This window comes from Lepus europaeus, chromosome 16 (assembly GCF_033115175.1).
Source record: "Lepus europaeus isolate LE1 chromosome 16, mLepTim1.pri, whole genome shotgun sequence".
Classification (NCBI taxonomy): domain Eukaryota; kingdom Metazoa; phylum Chordata; class Mammalia; order Lagomorpha; family Leporidae; genus Lepus; species Lepus europaeus.
The window spans coordinates 86,453,365-86,472,816 of NC_084842.1; the positions used below are offsets into that span (position 1 = coordinate 86,453,365).

The following is a 19,452-nucleotide window of genomic DNA, read 5'->3' on the forward strand; positions in this document are numbered from 1 at the left end:
AACTCATCTACGATCGCATTACACACGTGAACTCTTCCATATGTGTTACATATGTTACTGTGGGCATCCCACACGTGAACTCATCTACTATTGTGTTACATACGTGAACTCATCTATGATCGCATTACACACATGAACTCCCCCATACGTGTTACATATGTTACTGTGGGCATCCCACACGTGAACTCATCCACTATTGTGTTACATACGTGAACTCATCTACAATCGCATTACACACATGAACTCTTCCATATGTGTTACATATGTTACTCACTGTGGGCATCACACACATGAACTCATCCACTATTATGTTGCATGCATGAACTAATCTATGTGCATCATATGCATGAACTCATCCATATGTTACATACATGAACTCACTGTGGGCATCACACATGTGAACTCATCCATGATTGTGTTACATACATGAACTCATCTACGATTGTGTTACACACACGAACTCTTCCATATGTGTTACATATGTTACTCACTGTGGGCATCACACACATGAACTCATCCACTATTATGTTGCATGCATGAACTAATCTATGTGCATCACATACATGAACTCATCCATATGTTACATACGTGAACTCACTGTGGGCATCACACATGTGAACTCGTCCACGATTATGTGACATACATGAACTCATCTATGATTGTGTTACACACACGAACTCTTCCATATGTGTTAGATACGTGTACTCGCTGTGGGCATCACACACATGAACTCATCTACACATGTGTTACATACATGAACTCATCCATGTGTAACACACATAACCTCATCTATATGTGTTACATAAGTGAACTCACTGTGGACATCACACATGTGAACTCATCTACTGTGGTGTTACATACATGAACTCATCTTTGTGCATCACACATCACACATGTGAACACATTGACCATGTGTGTCACACATGTGAGCTCATTTGCTCTGTGCATCAATACATGACCTTGGCTGGCACCGCAGCTCACTAGCCTAGAGTTAAAAAATATCATTAAAGTTAAAAATTTGAGAGGGTGTTTGACTTGGTGGCTAGTTAAGACACTGCTGGAGGCTGGCGCCGCGGCTCACTAGGCTAATCCTCCGCCTGCGGCACCGGCACACTGGGTTCTAGTCCCGGTTGGGGCGCCGGATTCTGTCCCGGTTGCCCCTCTTCCAGGCCAGCTCTCTGCTATGGCCCGGGGAGTGCAGTGGAGGATGGCCCAGGTCCTTGGGCCCTGCACCCACATGGGAGACCAGGAGGAAGCACCTGGCTCCTGGCTTTGGATCGGCGCAGCGCGCTGGCTGTAGCAGCCATTTGAGGGGGTTAACCAACGGAAAAAGAAGACCTTCTCTCTCTCTCTCTCTCTCTCTCACTGTCTAACTCTGCCTGTCAAAAAAAAAAAATACATGCCCTCATCTATATGTGTTACATACGTGACCTCCTTGACCATATGTGTCACACAGAGGAACTCATTTACTATCGCAGCAGCCTGTTGAGACAGGTCCTGCTAGCCTCGTTTGAAACCCAAAGAACTGGAAGTACAGAGTAGCTAAGGAACTTCCTGTCACGTGGCCAGCAAACTGTAGAGCTGGGATTTGCAGCCAAGACTCCAGAGTCTGCTGCCTGGGGCCTTGCACTTGCATGGGCAGGCAGCTTCCCGCCTGGGCTGACTTCTCAGGGATGCTGGGGCGTCCTTGGCTCTGCCGTGGTCTCTGCAAAGCTGAGGCCCACAGTCTCACTCCAACAGATTCAGCTTTCACAGGCAGTGGGTCCTTGGTGACTTAGCAACGCTCCCCCTTCTCCTCGCTTGCTAGGGAGTCAGAGATCAGAGTTGGCCTTGACTGAGAAAGAAACACAACCCACCACCGACATCCTCCGGTGCCAGCCACTTTCCCCATCTGCCACGTGCTTTGCAGCTCCTTGGCCAGCACCTTATGGTTTGGGGTCTGCTGAGCCCACTGTGCCCCCACCCCAGATCCACACGCCCTTGCCCTAAGGATACCCCACAGCAGTATTCAATGTGTACTCTGGTTCACTGATCCTTTCCCCTGTTCTACCCCCCATTTCTGTGCCACTCCCTCCACATTCATGGTTGTTCGCCTGCGCTGGCCGTGATTTCTGGGTATTCCAACTTTGACGAGACATCGTGTGTCCCTACAAGAGCCATGCTCTGACTACAGCATGAGCAAACTCTTTCCTGATGACTCAATTCTAAGCCCACACTGGGAATTTTGCACACGTACCAGCTTCCCGCCCCACTCCTGAGTCACTCGGGACCTCAGCTCCACCCCACAACCTGACCAGCCTTGGTGTTGGGGCTTCTCCCTGGACTTCCCTGGAGATGTTGCACGGCTTCCCCCACCTGCTGTCCTCACCTCCCCCTCTCCCCTGGGTTCACTGCTTCACCTTATACCTCATGCAGACGCCACTGGACGGGTTCCAGACGTCAGAAGGAACAGGGATGCTGTTGGAGTAAAGATGGCATTGCACAGAGGGCCTTCCTTTCTGACTTCCAAATCTGCACTCTCCATCAGGATTTTGCCCTTGTTGCTGTCTTTGACCTTTGACCCCACACCTTGCCCCCTCTCCTCCTCCTTGCTCCTCCTCTGTGAGGAGGCAGGCTCCTCCCCAGACACTGCAGTCCAATCACGCTTATGAGAGTTACCAGCAGCCCTCATGTGGCCACATGCACATGACAGCCGATCAGCATTCCACACAGCGTCTTCTAGAGCTGCTGTCTGGCCATTCCTAACTCCCGCCCCTGTCTTCGCCGACTCAGTCTCCTTCACCCTTTGCCGTCCCCATCTCCTCTTCCAGGTCAGCGTCCCTTGGGAACCTTCTCTCTACATTCTTCCTACACTTGCCTAATCCCAGGGGTCAGCTACCACTTACTTGGTCTGCAGTCCGACCACGTCTGGAACACCGTTCTTACTTCCAGATGTCCAGTCGACTTTTCTGCCTCGAGGCCTCATAAACTCCCTAGAACAGAAATTCTCGATTCCCCACCCACAAATCTGTTGCCTTCTGAGTCCTTCCCAGCTCAGTGAACGAGAGCAAGCAGTCATGAGAGACCAAGGGTTTGCCAGGCAGCTCCAGGGCCTGGTACATACAGTATCCCTCCTCCGCCAATCGTGAGATGCAGGGATGATCACTCTTTTCAGTGGACTGTTTGGAAGGTAGACTCCCAGGTTAAGTCACGTGCCCTGGGCTGTGACTGATTGCATTGGTCTTGCTCTGCCTCCTCAAGCCTTGTCAAGCTGTCTGGAGATCACGTTCATCCCTGGACCCCTGCACAGCCACTGTCTGGTGTGAGTCCAGGGGGACATGGACAGGGTCATCCGTGTGAATGGTGCATCCTGGAGCTAACATGGTGGCATCTGTTCGTGAAAGCTAGGATGAGAGTGAGCCCCAGAAGGCAGGCTGGGCGGTGCCTGTGGCTTCCTGGTCCCATTCCACCCTCTCTGACCCTGCCCTGTGTCATCTCTTCCCCCACTCCCAGCCCACCCCACCCAGTGTGCTTATGGGGCACCTCCCTGGCCAGGCACCATCAGACCACCAGAGAACAATCAGTTAAGGACCCCGAGGGTGAGGCAGCTGGGAGGGAGGCAGACAGGGTTCTCCAGGGAAACAGAACCAGCAGGAAGTACATGAGGGTGCTTCAGAAAATATGTAGAAAAGTGCAATCACTAGATGTTCATTTTGGTGCAAAAAAACCCTAAAACCCACACATAGTTTTTTCCTAATAGACATTGCCCCTGAACTTGTATACACACACACGCTCTAGCATCAGCCTGACCACCTGGATTTATAAGGATTTGGCTCTGCACTTTTGGGGGCTGGCAAGCGACCAGGCTAGGAAGGCCGGCAAGTTGGCCTTGCAGCCTTGGTGTGCCGGCTGGAAACTCGGGCAGTATGTCCACATTGCAGTCTTGAGGCCGAATGCCTTCCTCTTCGGGGGACCCCAGCCTTTCTCTTAAGGTCTTTGATGGGCGAGGCCCACACACATCTCATTGCCGGTGTCTTCATATCCCCCGGCCACCTTCACAACAACCTATAGACTGCTCTCCAGATGTCTCAGCACACAACTGGGCACTTCAGACTAGACACGCTGCGAAATCAAAGGAAGGACCCAAAGTAGGCCAGCACAGAGACGAGAGGCGCCTACAATCTGACCCCTGCTGGCCTTGGGGGAGGCGCAGGGGCTGCACGGGAGGAAGTGGCTCCGATTCCCAGAGGGAGGAAGTAGACGAACAGGGGGAGCTGAGCCCTGATCTGGAGACACAGGGAGGAGGAGAGGCTCACACAGAGGCCGTGGCAGAGAGGATGCAAGACGCACACGGCTTAAATGGAGGCCAGTGGACTGCAGTGTTCCTGAGGTGTGGGCCGGGATGAGAAGGGTGGCTGACCCTCAGGGCAAGGCCCAGAATGTCCCAGGAAAGGTGGCCCATGGCAGCTCCCCAGCCAGCATTCTCACCAGGCCGGCTGAGAGCTACAGCAATGGCAGAGTCAGCATCCTAGAAACACCGTGTGTTCTTCCAGAATGGCATTCTCTGCCCTCGGAAGCAGCGCATCCAAACATTGTTCACACTCCACATGGTGACTTAAAGCGCAGGAGCTAAGTTTTTGAGAAAAAAAATTAAGGAATTAAAAACCTTGTTTTTCTAGTTAGAGAAATAGCTCCTTTTCAGCGTAGAAAACAGGAAAGCCAAGAATGAGATACAAATGGGCTCCATTGGGAATGGCTGTTCATGGTGTGTGCTGTCTCCTGCATCTCCCATCTGTGCTCACAGCCACGGGCCTGGCCCCGATGGACCACCGCTGGGCCAGGCCACTCCCCTTCGGATGCCCACCAGTGGCCTGTGACATTTCCACAATTGCCTCTCCTCAAACCTAAACCTCACAAGACAAGACAGGTCCTCTTCCTTCTCTGTAGCCTAGGATACTAGGGGCTTCATAAATGTGTTGAATCAATCATGTCATGTGTCCTCATTGTATTTTAAATTTATTTTAAGTAAAAAAAAATCCACAGAGTATCAATACATATGCTTCCATACCGGGGCTCTGTTCATAACACATCTAGGGTCAACATTGTGGAAAATGGAATTATAAGATATACTTATTTTAGCGCAAAAACTTTTTGAAATCCATTCATACAAAATCTTCAAAAAATTTATGTAAAGCAGATATTATGAAAAAACTATATATGGATTTCAAAATTTTTATGCCCAAATAGACTTATCCATGAATTCCATTTTCTATAAACTTTTAAGAGTTCTTTTGTGTTTTTAATGCTAACAAATGTATATTCATTTATTTTCCTTTTTTAATCAAGAACTGATTTATTATGAGCAGTTACCCCAACATCAAATGTTCTCATATAATATAATTTTTAAGGACTATATGAATTTTCATCAGATGGATGTACCATCATTTATTGAAACTTTCCTACTAGATGTTTTTCCTACCTATAAACACCATTTCCCTAATGTGAAAAATGCTGCAATGTTTATCTTGAACTTGAATCTTTGTGCAACCTTCCAATCCTGCTTTAGGGTAAGTTTTTGTAAATGGAGTAGCCCAAGTGTTTCCATGGCTCTAGAAACATATTTCCAAACTCCAGAAAAAGCTGTGCGATTTTCCACATCGGTCACGCCAGTGATTCTGCTAAGAATGTTAGTAATCGTTTCCAGTTTGACAGGTGACATGGGCACTTCGTTTTAATTTGCACTGATTTTATTTTCGCATCATGGAAACAGATGGTCTAGTCGTTCCAAAATGTGCCCATCAGAAGAGTCCCCTCTGAATGAGAATGCTCTAGAGAGTGGCCTGTGGAAGCCAACCCCACTTCTCATACATGGGGAAACTGAGGCCAGCAAAGGGCAGGGAGGTGCCCAGGTCTCCAGGGGCCCCAGGTCCTCGGCAGGCTGCTGCCCTGTGCCTTCCTGGTGTGCTTCTCAGCAAACCTGAAGGCCACCTCCTCTGACTGCTTCGTCTGTGACAGCAAGTGTCTGATGGCGTCTTCCTTTTTCTCAGGAACAACAACTACAACAAAATCTGCAAATCTGAGAAGCAAACCATGAAGGTCAAGGAAAAGGAAGCGGCCGAAAACAGAGAAAGCCATGTGGCGAGAAAGAAAGCGGTCAGTCCTGGATTGTCTCTGTCCCCTCTGTGGGCATGCTGGTGGCCCGGGCTGTCCCTCCTCTGGGGAGCAGGGTTCAGGGAAAGGGCCATGTGAATTGCAGTCTGGCGGGGTGACACTCAGGGACTGATCCATGTCCCTGATCCACTGGGGACTTTCTGGACTGGGGCAGGGGTCTCCACTCCCGAGCTCTCTTCTACACAGGGACATTAGTGTGGAAGATTACATCATCCTCCTTAATGATCACTGAAACCCAGCCCAGTCCACCTGCCCCTTCCTCCAGGAAGTCTTGGGCAGCTAGAAAGACTCTCTCCCTCTTTGGACCTCCACAGGCCCTCTGTTAGAACCAGATCCATGAACCTTCATCCAGAGCACTCTGTGCTGAACCTACCCCTGGGCCTCCCATTTGGCTCTCCTGGTCATTCCAAGGCACTGTCCCCATTCCACAGATGAGGAATGAGGCTCAGAGAAGGGCAAAGGCACTTATCCAAGGCTATGCAGCTAGGACAAGGTGGCCTATGTGAGATCCATCTGTGATGGGTGTGAAGACCACCATGCCTGGGAAGTAAATGTGTCCACACTTGTCACAAGCCTGTATGTGGTAGGACAGTCCTGTTCACCAACTTGCCAGAGGGCTGGGAAACCGGCAATCTGAACATCATTGTCCCCTTACACGTGTGTGATGGGGGTCCTGGGAGGTGCAGCCACCTGCCTCAGTCACTCAGGGACGTGGAGGAACCACGTGAAATGGACAGCAGTTCTCTCTAGCTGGACACTGCATCCCTCCTTCATGCTGATGTTGGGCGAATCAAGGATTCACTGTCTAGGTATTTGGTGTAATGAAGGAAGGGGTATTGTCATTTTACACATCTGCTCCAATGATATTCAACAGAAACATCCCTTTTTTCTCTCCAACCCTTCCCTGCTAGAATATTTTCACCTTGCCCAAACCAACTTTTAGCCAGAGGAAGTCACCCCAAGTTCAGTTCCAGAAGCATCTACTAGGCCCCTTCCCTAGCCACACTGGGGACACTGAATTTTCCAGGGCCACCACGACAAAGTAGCATGAATGGGACGACAGAACTTTATGGTCTGACCATTCAGGATGCCACAAGTCCAAGACCAAGGTGCCAGCAGGCTGGGTTTCTTCGGCGGCCTCCCGCTTTGACTCACAGATGCCGCTTTCTCCCTGTGTCCTGATCTCTTCTTACAAGGACTCCGTCAGATTGCGTTAGGGACCCAAACACATGACCTCATTCTACTGCAGTGAGGTAAAGCCCTGTCTGCAAATACAGCGACTGGAGGTGCGGGCTCCCACATATGGGCCTGGGGTGCACAGTCCCCACCCTCGCTGAGCTCCTGTCCACAGGGGCAGGTGTGTGCGAGCCCGGAGGCAGGGTGGTGAGAGGCCTGGGGAGGCTTCTGGGAAGGGGTATGAGTGAGGCCAGGGTGGTCAGGAGGAAGGGCCTGAGCGAGGGCCAGGAGAACTAGAAGGAGCAAGAGCTCAATAAATACTTGCGGGTGGACGTAAGTGAGGCGTGAGTGCATGCCAGAGCAGCCTGGACATGCCCGGCCCAGCCACATCTAGGACAGGAGGTCACTTTCTCGGGATCTGCCCAGAGCACAGGGCCACAGGCCAGTGGGATGCGAAGTGGTGCTGGGTTTGGAGGCAGACTGCTCCACTCTCTCTCTGAACTTCACTTCTTCCTCGCCATCTGGTCAGGACCGGCAGCTCCTCTGAGGGCTGAGGGAGGCTGGGTGATCCCTGGGATGTGAGCACACTTGGGAAAGCAGCGTAGACTATGAAATGGGATCGGGCTGGGGGGCTGGTCGCCCTCCCTCTGACCTGATGCTCAGCTGTGGCTGCACGTTGCATTGGCCACCTGACTCCCGGTGCCTCTTGGGTTTCCATTCCTGATGGGGAACCATGGATTGAATACCAATGTGGGGAGGGCTTACCTGATCCACTGAAACAGATGAGCACGAAGTCCCCACAGGATGGCACAGGGGGTGGGAGGGTCCTCCACAACCAAGGATATGGCTGTCCCCACCTCTCTTCTGGCCCTTCCTGAGCCTAGGCCCTGACCACACCCTACCATTTCACTCCCCGCCCCCAGCACCCCTGCCTGCTGGCCTCGTGCCACGCCGCCTCTGCCTGCATCCACTCCCAGGCTAACCCATCCTGTGGGTTAGCCTGAGAACCACCTTCCCCAGGACATCTCCAGGATCCACCTGAGATCCCCTGGTGGCCCCTCCACATTGCCCCATGCAGTGCCCCACGCCTGCCTGTCCTGTCGTAACTCAGTATCTCCATGTTCCAATCCCGCTCTGAGCCTGCAAACTCAGCAAAAGCAGCAGAATAAGTAGCCGAAAACCAACTCAAGAAGCAGCCAAATCTCCCAGGGGCATTCCCAACCGATGGCTCCACAGAATGACTCCTGGGGGCTGGTTTTCCTCTCTGGATGCCTCGGCTCCCTGTTGGCCTGTGCAGCACCAGGCCGGGCAATTTCACTCCCATTTGTTGCATTTGGGCAAAAGTGGCAGCTCAGAGTTCAGTGCCTTGCCTAACGACAGGTGGCTGCAAAACAGGAGGCAGAGCCATGACCTGTCTGTCCTGCCCTGGTCATTCAGGAGGAGCCTGGGCCAGTGCCAGGTGCCCCCGCCCACACCCCAGGAGTGCAGACTTTATAGGTGGGATAGAAACCTAAAACCCTGAAAATCGACACCTTGGTGGGGATTCCAGAGAGGAGTCCTGGGCCTCCTAATTGCTGTAATGACTGGGAGCAGAGAAAAAAAAAATGTTGGCTCGAGTCCCATGTAGGCAGATCCATCACCGCATTTCCTGTTGGGTGCCCCCCCCGCCCCGCCTCCCTGTGGACTTTGCCACCTCATTCCTGGAGATGCCCTGCAGAGGCCCCACCCAGGCCTCCATCCCACCAGGGCCTGACATCAGGGACAAGGCATGGACTCCAGGGAACTGAGCTTTGCTCCCCAGAGGCACCACAGGAGCCGCCCCGGGAGGAGGAGGAGGAACCAGGTGCCAGGTGGGAGGAGAGTGCAGGTAAAGAACACTGGGCCTCTGAGTGCTGTAGGCCAGCCTGGAAGCTGGTGGGGGAGGGGAGTGGCCTCCACTGGACAGCGGTCAGCTCGGCCTGGCAGCTGTTGGGGCTTTGAGGCAGGGAGCCCTGTACTTGGGTCATGCATGCTGCACATGTGGCCTTAGCACGGCTCTACAGCTCCCCCAGCCTCGGGTTGCTGGCAGTGCCCTTCTCCTCTCTCCCTGGGCACAGCTGTCACAGTGCCCCCTGCCCTGCCCTGCCCAGGTTGGAGCTCAGGGTCAGCAGGGGAGGTGGGAGGAGACGGTTCCCGCCTGCCCTCCTTGCTCCCCTCTGATGGGCACAGACGAGGGAGGAGTCCAGGTCCTTTAGGGTGGTCAGGCTGGGAGCCCGGGGCCCAGAAAGGAAGCCTGACACAACCCAGCGACGCAGAGGAAGTGGCCTCTGAGCTGAGCCAGGGGGCGGGTTTAAAGGGACCCTTCCAGCAATGAACACAGTCACCTCCAGCACCTGGTGCCAGAGCGACACATTCTGGCCACACCTGTACCTGGCAGCAATGAACCCTCCCTCGGATCACAGGCACCAGAGTGCCAGGACAGAGAGCAAGAAGCAAGACCCCAGGGCCACAAAGAGTAGGGGCCCCACTACTGGGGCTGGCACTCGTGGCACCCCCCTGCCTCCACAGGCCAGGTCGGGCTGTCTCCTGAGGCCCGGACTGCTTTGCCTCCTCTCTCTGAATAATCATCCATGGAGGGTTACAGTCGCAAGTGGCAGGGCTGAGGGTCAGACAAGCCAAAGAGATCCAGGTGGAAATGAGGAGGGGAGCCTTTGAAGGCAACTTGTCTGGGGAGGAGACGTTGGCCACAGGACGCGAGGATGAGCTTCTGGGTGCATGTCGTAGAAGGGACTTGGCTTGTTATCTGGGCCACAGCTGGAGCTGAGGGAGCCCTGGCGAACGCTCACCTTTCTGACTGCTCGCTGTGTGGAACCCTACACAGCTACCTCCAGCAACACACTGATGATGCAATGGACGTGTGCAGCAGGGCCAGGATGAAAACCTCATTTTCCGGGGTGGGGGCTGAGGGGGCAAGCTGAGACCCAGGACGGTGCAGCAACTTGCTCGGACTCCCACAGCTGAAAGGTGGAGCGAGCCCAGCTAGAGGAGAACAAGATGGGCGGAGCATAGAATTGGCTAACAGGTGTCTGCCTTCCCTTTTAAGCAGTATTTGGCCAATTTCAGGTCCCTGAACTGTGGACTTTGCCTTGTTCCCCTCTGTAATGCCAGAGCTTTGTCCTGGCATCTAGAACACACACACACACACACACGCAGTTACAGGGAAGGTACCTGCTGCTCTCTATCGTCCATCCCACAGTCTCCTAACCAGTCTAGGATGGCAGCACCATTTACTCCTGGCTCCAGCCAACTGGCCAGCCTGTGCCAAGGGGCCCAGGTGTTTGTGTTTCTGTTCCATGGCCCTGTCCTGGCCGTGGCCATTATTGGATGGAGGTGCAGGGCAGGGCTCTAGAGGGGCAGGCACCTTGTTCTCGGCATCTCCTTGTCTGCAGCTCCTTGTCCTGGGATGCTTGCACCATCCGGGACCGGTGTGTGTGTGTGTGTGTGTGCGCACATGCATGCATGTGTGTACACATATGTATGTGTGTCTGTGGGGCCGTGGGCAGCCTCAGGCCCTGCGTGACCCAGTCGAAGGGTCAGCAGTGGAATGGCAGCGTGGTCTGGTGTGACCACCTGAGCTCCAGACCCCAGCCCAGACAGCACAGGGACAGCTTCCTACACCTGCAAACAGTAAGATCTAGGGATTCTGCTTAGCGATACTGCTCGGCACAACACCTGGCTGGGGTTAGGGAGCGCCAGCTGCTGCGGACACCCCAGCCTCGCCTTGCCTTCTGCTCCCGCCTGGGTCAGGCTCCGGCCAAATTCAGCTAAAACAGCAGCCTGCAGCCGCTTGCGGGCACCTACTAACGACGCAGGGCTGCGTTTCCCGGATCCTCCACGCAGCCTGGTGGAGCCGGCGGACCCACGCTGCACGTGCGTGGCCCTGGAGGACGCGCCGGCTGCCTCGCAGAGTGCGGGGGCCCTGGAGGGCGCCCGCCTGCGCACCACTCTCCCTGGTACGGGTCCCGCGCCGACGCGCTGTCCTCTTTCTTCGCAGAGGTGGACCTGCTCGCTCCTGGGGGCCTCGCTCGTGGGGGCCTTCGGCTCCTCCTTCCTCTACGGCTACAACCTTTCGGTGGTCAACGCCCCCACCCCGGTGAGTGCCCGCGCGCGGGGTCCGCCCGGCAGAGGGCGCTGCGGCCACGCGGAACGGCCGCGCGTCACCTGCCTGGGGGCCTTTGTAGGAGCCCCCGTCCACACTGGTACTGGACACCGTGGGCAGGCGGGACCAAGTGAGCGAGGCCAGCTTCGCCCCCGGAGAGAGGGCGTGCCGGAACCAGACGGAGATGAAATGTGGTTGGTGCCTGGGGGCTGCAGCGTGGGTGTCCTGGGGGAATGTTGGGAGGGTACAGGGGGCTTCGGAGGTCCCTGGGGTGGGACCCTCAGGGCTCCTGGTGCCCGAGAAAGGTGCGTGGCGGGCCTTCGCCTCAGGTCTCTGCTCCCGATTTGTCCTTTGTGTTGGCCCTGCTGGCAGGGGGCCTGTTTAGGGTTTGCTGGGTAGGACCCGACCCCGGCACTGCTATTGGTCTGAAAGCAGATCCACGTGCGGGTCCCCAAGGCGTCTTCACGCCGAGCTGCTGGCGTGCAGGTGATGTTGGGGTCCCCTACCTGGGCTGCTGGGTTTGGGACAGGGTGCAGGTGTGGGGGGAGGTGGAGAGGCGCGCCGAGGAGGCCTGAGTTCCGGGAACCTTTGGAAAATCCAAGTATTTTTTTAAAAAATATATTTATTTATTTGAAAGGCAGAGTGACTGGGTGAGACATGGGGGGAGAGATATCTTCCAGCCACTAGTTTACTCCCCAAATGGCCACAATGTCCGGGGCTAGCCCAGATTGAAGCCAGGAGCCCAGAGCTCCATCCACGTCTCCCACATGGGTACAGGGGCCCAAGGACTCGGGCCATCTTCTGCTGCCTTCCCAGGTGCATTAGCAGGGAGCTGGATTGGAAGCGGAGCAGCAGAGACTCTGCTATGGCACACCCATATTGCAGGAGTTAGCATCAAGCTCACTGTGCCACAGCCAGTCTCGAGGTCTTTTGTCATTGTGATGTCAGCCCGAGGTGGGGCACCGACTTTGAAGAGGACAGGAATGTGGATTCTGTTTCATGTCATAAGCTCAGCAGAATGTGCAGCTGAGCTGGGGGAGACCTTTGTACCCATAGCTGTGGAGCAGAGAGACAAGTGGACTTGAACTTGGAACGGAATGATGTGGGTGCTTGCAGTGGCTGCAGGAACACGAAGAAGGAGCAGTTCAGCCGTGGACTCGGCACGGAGTTGTTGAGTGCCTACTATGTGTCCAACACTGGGAATCGGGGAAGGCAGCCTGGAGGTAGCAGTGTTTGAGCTGAGTCTGGAAGGACGGGTAGCATATCCATAGGTCCGGGGCAGAGCAGGCACTGGAGCACAGGGAAGGCCTGGCTGTGCCAGAATAGTGGTGCGCTGGGAACAGGTGCAATGTGCTAGTGCCAGGGAGCGGGCGATGGGATGAAAGAAGAGGTGGAACAGCTGGGTGAAAGGAGAAAAAGACCTCGGATATTAAGGTGAGGAGCCAGGGTGTAGCCCGAGGGCACCGGGGAGCCATGGAAGGTCTATGAGATGGGCAGGGTGACACACTCATCATCTTTTAGAAAAACAACGTTGATGTCAGTGGGAGAGAGAGGAGGGCCAGAGCTCAGAGTGTTCCAGCGGAGAGATGAGGAGCTGAAAAGAGAGTGTAACACGCCAGGCGTCCATTTGTGGAGGGGGTGGATTTCTGAGGACCTGCGTGGCCAGGGGGCCCTTTAGACGCCTTACTATGAGTTCCACCTGTTCGGCAGCGACACACATGGAAAGAGCACGTGTTAGGTGCCAGCCCTCCCTGCAGGCACTTTCCGTGAGGTCCCCGTCATACAGATGGGGAAACTGAGGCACTCGCGCACTCTCACACCTTGAGTGCCAGCCAGGGTATGACTTGGACAGGCTTCTGGTTTCCAGTCATTGTTAATGAGGTTGTAGAGGCGGGGGGGGGGGGGGGGAGCGTGCTCTAGCACCTCCCAGGCTGGGGCTGGGCTCACCCTGGGAAGCCCTCCCAGGCTGGGGCTCGGGCTGGGGCTGCCTGGGAATCCCAGCTCCATCATGTGCAGTGCAGCCCTCGCTGCCACGTGTTTCGACAGTGAAATGACAGGAGCTGAGATGCTGGGGGAGAGCGGTCTGGGTGCAACCGTTGCTCTGATTCTGCTGTGGAACTGGGGGGACAGGGAGGCCAGGGACAGAGCAGAGGCTCTGAGGGATGGGCTCTGTTGCCCGGTGGGGGACAGGCTGCAGAATGAGAGGCCCTGGAACAGAGGAGGTGCAGATATTGGGGTGTCCGCCTGCAGAGGTGACCACAGGGGCACTGTTGAAGATCCAGCAAAGTCACCGGCTGCCAGTGGTGGCCTGGCACAGGGGCTTCGGGGAGGCCAGGCCGTGGCTGGACAGTGACAAGGAAGGGAGTCCTCTGCTGGGACAGCCCACGCCCAGGTGACACGGCCCTGGCTGCCACCCAGCCACACCCCCCTTTCTTTTTAGGACGTATTTATTTACTTGAGAGACACAGGGAGATGTCTTCTATCTGCTGGTTCACTCTCCAAATGGCCACAACAGCCAGGGCTGGGCCAGGGTGAAGCCAGGAGCCTCGGTCTCCCATGTGGGTGGCAGGGGCCGAGGCTCTCAGGCCGCCTTCTGCCAGCTCTCCCAGGCACATTGGCAGCAAGCTTGATTGGAAGTGGAGTAGCTGGGACACAAATCAGCATCCATATGGGATGCTGGCATTGCAGGCAGTAGCTTTTCCTGCTACGCTCAACACCAATCCCTGTGCCTCTGTTTAAAACCTGCCATGGCCGTTGGTGGTGGCCCGAGCGAGGTCTTAGCCAACCTGGGCGGCGTGCCAAGCAAGAGATTAAAGATGCAGTATGCTACAGGGCTGCTGCTTAAGTTCCAGATCTGTGTTTCCTGAGGTTTTAGGCGGGTGTTTAAGGAGTACATGCGGGTTATTAGCCAGCGGTACCCAGACATCCGAATTGAAGGAGAGAATTACCAATCAATATATAGACACATAGCATCTTTCTTGTCAGTCTTCAAACTAGTATTAATAGGCTTAATAATTGTTGGCAAAGATCCTTTTGCTTTCTTTGGCATGCAAGCTCCTAGCATCTGGTTTGGGGCCAGGAAAATAAGGTCTATGCATGTGTGATGGTTTTCTTCTTGAACATCATGATTGAGAACCAGTGTATGTCAACAGGTGCATTTGAGAGAACTTTAAATGATGTACCTGTGTGGTCTAAACTGGAATCTGGTCACCTTCCATCCATGCAACAACTTGTTCAAATTCTTGACAATGAAATGAAACTCCGTGTGCATATGGATTCAATCCCACACCATTGGTCATAGCCCCACCTATCAGCACTGAAAATTCTTTTACATTAAGGGATTTTGCAGGAGCAGCATGACTGACATTAGGAAGGCCTGCACCGAAGACAGCAAGCTGTGAGTACAGACCAGATGCTTTTTTGGCAGGCTCGTTGTCCCTCTTGGAAAACCTCACTGCACAATGGCTTTCAGTGCTAACACATTTGGAATTCTGCACATTTCATGGAGTGCAATAATACTGTATAGTTTTCCTCCCCTCCCCAAATTCACCCAGTTAATAGCTTTTTTTTTTAATGTAGACATTACTTGCAACTTTCTTAGACATATTTGAAAAAGTAGAAAATTGAGATACAATTTGATTTATTTTAAAGATATCTGTTAAATCTGTTGTGCTTTTATATGAATTTTCACTTTTTATGGTTTAAAATCAGTCATTTTGGGAATGTAGCCAAAGTTCCCAAATACTTTATAAGAGTTCAATCAGACATCTCTAATTTGGCCATGTCCAATTTGTGTAGTTTTTCAAAAAAAAAAACACTGCAAATTGTGAACAGTGCATTATACAAGATTCTAGGGGGAAATCTAATATCCAGAGTACTCTACCAATTTGTGTGTATGTGTGTGTGTGCGTATGTGTGTGTGGTTATCAGAGAACTACTATAACACCAACTGCTTTTTAAGTCCTATTAGATAGTTCAAGTGTCTTGCCTTGACCAGTCTGATGAGTTAATTTAACTGGGCCTTTATACTTAACTAAATAAAAAACTAAGCAGATGTCAGTTAAATAAAAAAGTTTTAATTTATTGTTCAGTAAAAAAACAAAACTAAACAAACAAAACCTGCCATGGCTCCCTGTGCACCTAGAAGACAGTGCAGCCGGCTGTGGCCTGAGAGCCCAGGACTCCTGGTGACCCCTGTTCTCATCACTCAGCACCTCTCCCCCTCCCTTTTCTCTATCCACCTGACCCTTCTCCAACTGCCGCCCCTCAAACATGCCGCATGCTGGCACCACAGGGCCTTTGCACTTGCCGCTCCCACTGGCTGAAATGCTCTTCCCAATATTCTGTGCTCTCTCCTCTGGTGATTTCAAGGGCCCCCTCCTCAGGGATGTCCTCCCTGACCAGCCCATCCACAAGTGCCCCTCTGCAACCCCAAGCCCTCACCCCATTTGTTTTTTTTTTAATATTTATTTATTTGAAAGAGTTACACAGAGAGGGAGAAGGAGAGGCAGAGAGAGAGAGGTCTTCCATCCACTGTTCACCCCGCAGTTGGCTGCAATGGCTGGAGCTGTGCCGATCTGAAGCCAGGAGCCAGGAGCTTCTTCTGGGTCTGCCACTTAGATGCAGGGGCCCAAGGACCTGGGCCATCTTCTACTGCTTTCCCAGGCCATAGCAGAGAGCTGGATCAGAAGTGGAGCAGCCAGGACTTGAACCAGGCCCATATGGGATGCTGGCACTGCAGGCTTTACCTGCTATGCCACAGCGCAAGCCCCCCCCCCCCATTTGTTTTCCCTTGTGGTGCTTCACCCCACCCTGTCTTCATGTCCACCCTCCCCATTGTAAACTAAAGGCTCATGGAGGCACAGGCCTTCTACTTCTCCTGCTTCTACAGGGCGCGGTCTAGGCCAGGTCTTGCACAGAGTTAACATTTAGAGTAAATATTTGCTAAGTGAGTAAACGGCTAAATTTAATGTTTTCTTAAAAAGTTTCTTTGTTCTTTCCCAAGGCCAGTGTCCAAGACCTCCTGACTGTATCACACTGCCAGCTCTGAGTCTGTCCCGGGTGAGACTGCTGGCGCTGGGGCAGCCACGTCCCACACTGCAGTGCCTCGGTGCAATATTGGCCTTGGCTCCTGACTCCAGCTTCCTGCTAATGCACACCCGGAGGGTGGCAGCGCTGGCTCCTGCCACTCACACAGGAGACCTGGACTGAGTTCCCGTGTCCTTGACCCCGCCCTAGCTGTTGCAGGAACTTAGGGAGGGAAGCAGCTGAGTATAGTGCGCTTGCTGTTGTGTGCGCACGTGCACTCGCTGTCTCTCCCCCACCCCCAGATACATAAGTTAAACTTTCAAAAACGTGCTGGCACTGCCTCGGCCACACAGGAGGGGATCTGGACCCAGGTCCTTCGTCGTCTTCTTGGGTGGCCTTTCCTTCTGTTCCCCTGAGCGGATTTGTGACAGCAGGGATGTCCAGCCTTTTTTGCAGAGGTTCAAATGTGGTTTTTCACTTTGCTGCTGTGTGGTCTTTGCTGCAACTCCTCAGCTCCATCTTTGCAGTGACGGGAGAGGCCGTGTGCCCCGAAAGCTTCAGCAGCAGCGGGCTGGGGGCTGTCGGCTAACTGCTGTGCTTCAGGTTCTAGGAGAGCAGGGAGCTCCTGGAGGTGCCCGGTGCAGCAGACCTCCGGGCAGAAGTCTGGCTGGCTGACGGTGCAGGCTGCCTTCCTGCAGGCGGATTCTCCAGTGTCTTCCTCTTCTGTCTGTCTATTACTGTTGTCTCGCCTTTGACTTCTGACAAGGACTAATTCACACTGGTGTAGTCCTACCTGGCTACCCCTGTCATCCATCCGCCCAGCTGTCTGTCTTGCCCTTATCTGTCTCTAACATCTATCTCTACTGGCTCCATCGTGTCTATACCATCATCTATCCATCCCTATTATCTCCCTGTCTACCGTCTATCTCTATTATCTGTCTCTATGCCCATCATTCATCTTTCTATCTCTCCCTGTCTACCATCTATCTCTATTATCTATCTCTATGCCCATCATTCATCTTTCTATCTCTCCCTGTCATCCATCCATGTATCTCTATCATCTATCTATCTTTGTCATCTGTCTACCCATCCATCTATATATTTACACATCTGTCTAAAGCACTTTTATGCCCTCGTAAAACACTTTGCAAAGTCCGTGGCTAATGTGCACATCAACCAAATCAAACATGATCATTGCCTGCATCTTCAAGCAATCATGCATGCAGGCTCAAGATGCTCATCCGAAACCCAGTAAATGGCCTGCGATTTGTGCCATGCATAGCCGTGACCTTTAGCAGGAGAATGTTGCTCTGCCCCGGACCTGCTTTGTTATTGCTGCTACGGTAAACAGGGATTATCAGAGTTGGCGTGGGAGACGTCCCCCTGAACCCCGTGGGCCCCCAGAGGCCAGTGAAGGGTGGAGGATGGCGTTACAGGCTGGACTGGGGGCGTCTGAGCTCCAAGCCTTTCTCTGGGAGAGGAGGTGGGTTCCTATCCTTGGATGGGCGGGGCTGATGCAGGCCTGGGTGGGGTGATGGTGACCGGGCAGAGCATGAGCCAGGACTCCTCTCGCTCATCAGCACCATCCAGGGATCCTACAGCAAGGTGCTGGGAGCCGTGTTCTGAGAAACGCAAGGTCTAAACCAAGCGGGCAATGTGGAGCTCAGACTGCGGTCCAAGGGGGCCAGATAAAGATGAGAACCGAGCCAAGGGGGCCGGGGTCCATGGGTAGCCCACCCCTGAGAAGCAGCATCTAGTGAGGAGTGGTGGACCTGCGGTGGGGGTCCTGCCCTGGGCCCCAGGTGGTCCCATGGCTATAGATGGGGGCACAGTGCCGGGAGCTGGAGAGCTTGGGCAGCTGGGGCAGCAGGTGCACTGCAGGTAGCCATCAGGCAGAGGCACCAGAAAGGAGCTGAGCCCAGTGGGTTGAACAGGAAGCGTGAGCGAAACCAGGACCTAGGGAGTGAACGGGGTTGAAGAGCAGACAGGAAGCTGGGGAGGGCGCGGCGCGGCAGGTTAGGGCTGCTTCTGAGGAGCAGGCGTGTCCTTTGGGAAGTGCCAGCTGACTCGGCAAACAGACGCAGACGGAATTCTGCAGACGCAAGCTCCCCTCCTGCCATGCTTGTTGTCTCTGGCTCCCTGATGTCTCAACGTGCACAGGAGGCTCGCTCTGGGGCCAGGCACTCACTTCCCAGGCTTCCAAGAATCAGAGCCCGGCTCCGACCTCGGGGCTTCCCAGGGACACCTGCACTTCAGAACATCTGGTTTCCAGCGTCAGGACTCCCACTACAACCCAGCTCTGGACAATTTGCAATAACAACTCACAGAACTCAAGAAAGGGCTGTATTTGCAGGTTTTTTTTTTTTTTAAATAGACTTGATTTTTCTTGACATTCAAATCTTTTTTTTTAAGATTTATTTATTTGAGAGGCAGAGTTAAACACAGAGAGGGAAAGACCGAGAGAGATCTTCTATCTGCTGATTAAATCCCCAGATGGATGCAACAGCCAGAACTGGGCCGGTCCTAAGCCAGGAGCTTCTTCCAGGTCTTCCACATGGGTGCAGGGACCCAAGTACTTGGGCCATCTTCCACTGCTTTCCCAGGCACATTAACAGGAAGCAGCTGGGACTTGAACCAGTGCCCATAAAAGATGCTGTGCTGCAGGCAGCGGCTTAGTCTACTATGCCATAGTGCCTTCCCCTGTATTTACAGTTTTATTGCAGCACAGGGATGCCCATCAGAATGGACCAAAAGAAGAGCTGCATGGTGAGGTTTGAGAGGGCGCAGAGGTGGGGCCTGGGTCACATGTCCTCGTGGGATTCTACCAGGAGGCCCTCCTGGGCTTCAGGGTCCAGAGATTTTACTAATTAGCTCAGTCTGTTTCCTTTGCAGCAACCAAATGCTGCCGACTGGGTGATTTATGGAGAACAGAGGTTTGCTTGGCCCGTAGTGCTGGGGTC

The 19,452-nt window shown here is 53.7% G+C and overlaps 1 protein-coding gene and 1 pseudogene across 1 annotated transcript in view; both read left to right on the forward strand.

The window, feature by feature from the left end:
• SLC2A9 (solute carrier family 2 member 9) overlaps positions 1 to 19,452 on the forward strand; it is a 148,442-nt gene that overhangs the window by 5,841 nt on the left and 123,149 nt on the right. Inside the window, exons 4-5 of the mRNA XM_062213468.1 lie at positions 6,027 to 6,132; positions 11,360 to 11,458. Coding sequence (XP_062069452.1) covers positions 6,070 to 6,132; positions 11,360 to 11,458 — 162 coding nt within the window. The 5' untranslated portion in view covers positions 6,027 to 6,069. The remainder of the gene's footprint in view (positions 1 to 6,026; positions 6,133 to 11,359; positions 11,459 to 19,452) is intronic.
• On the forward strand, positions 14,212 to 14,832 carry LOC133775456 (thioredoxin reductase-like selenoprotein T; annotated as a pseudogene).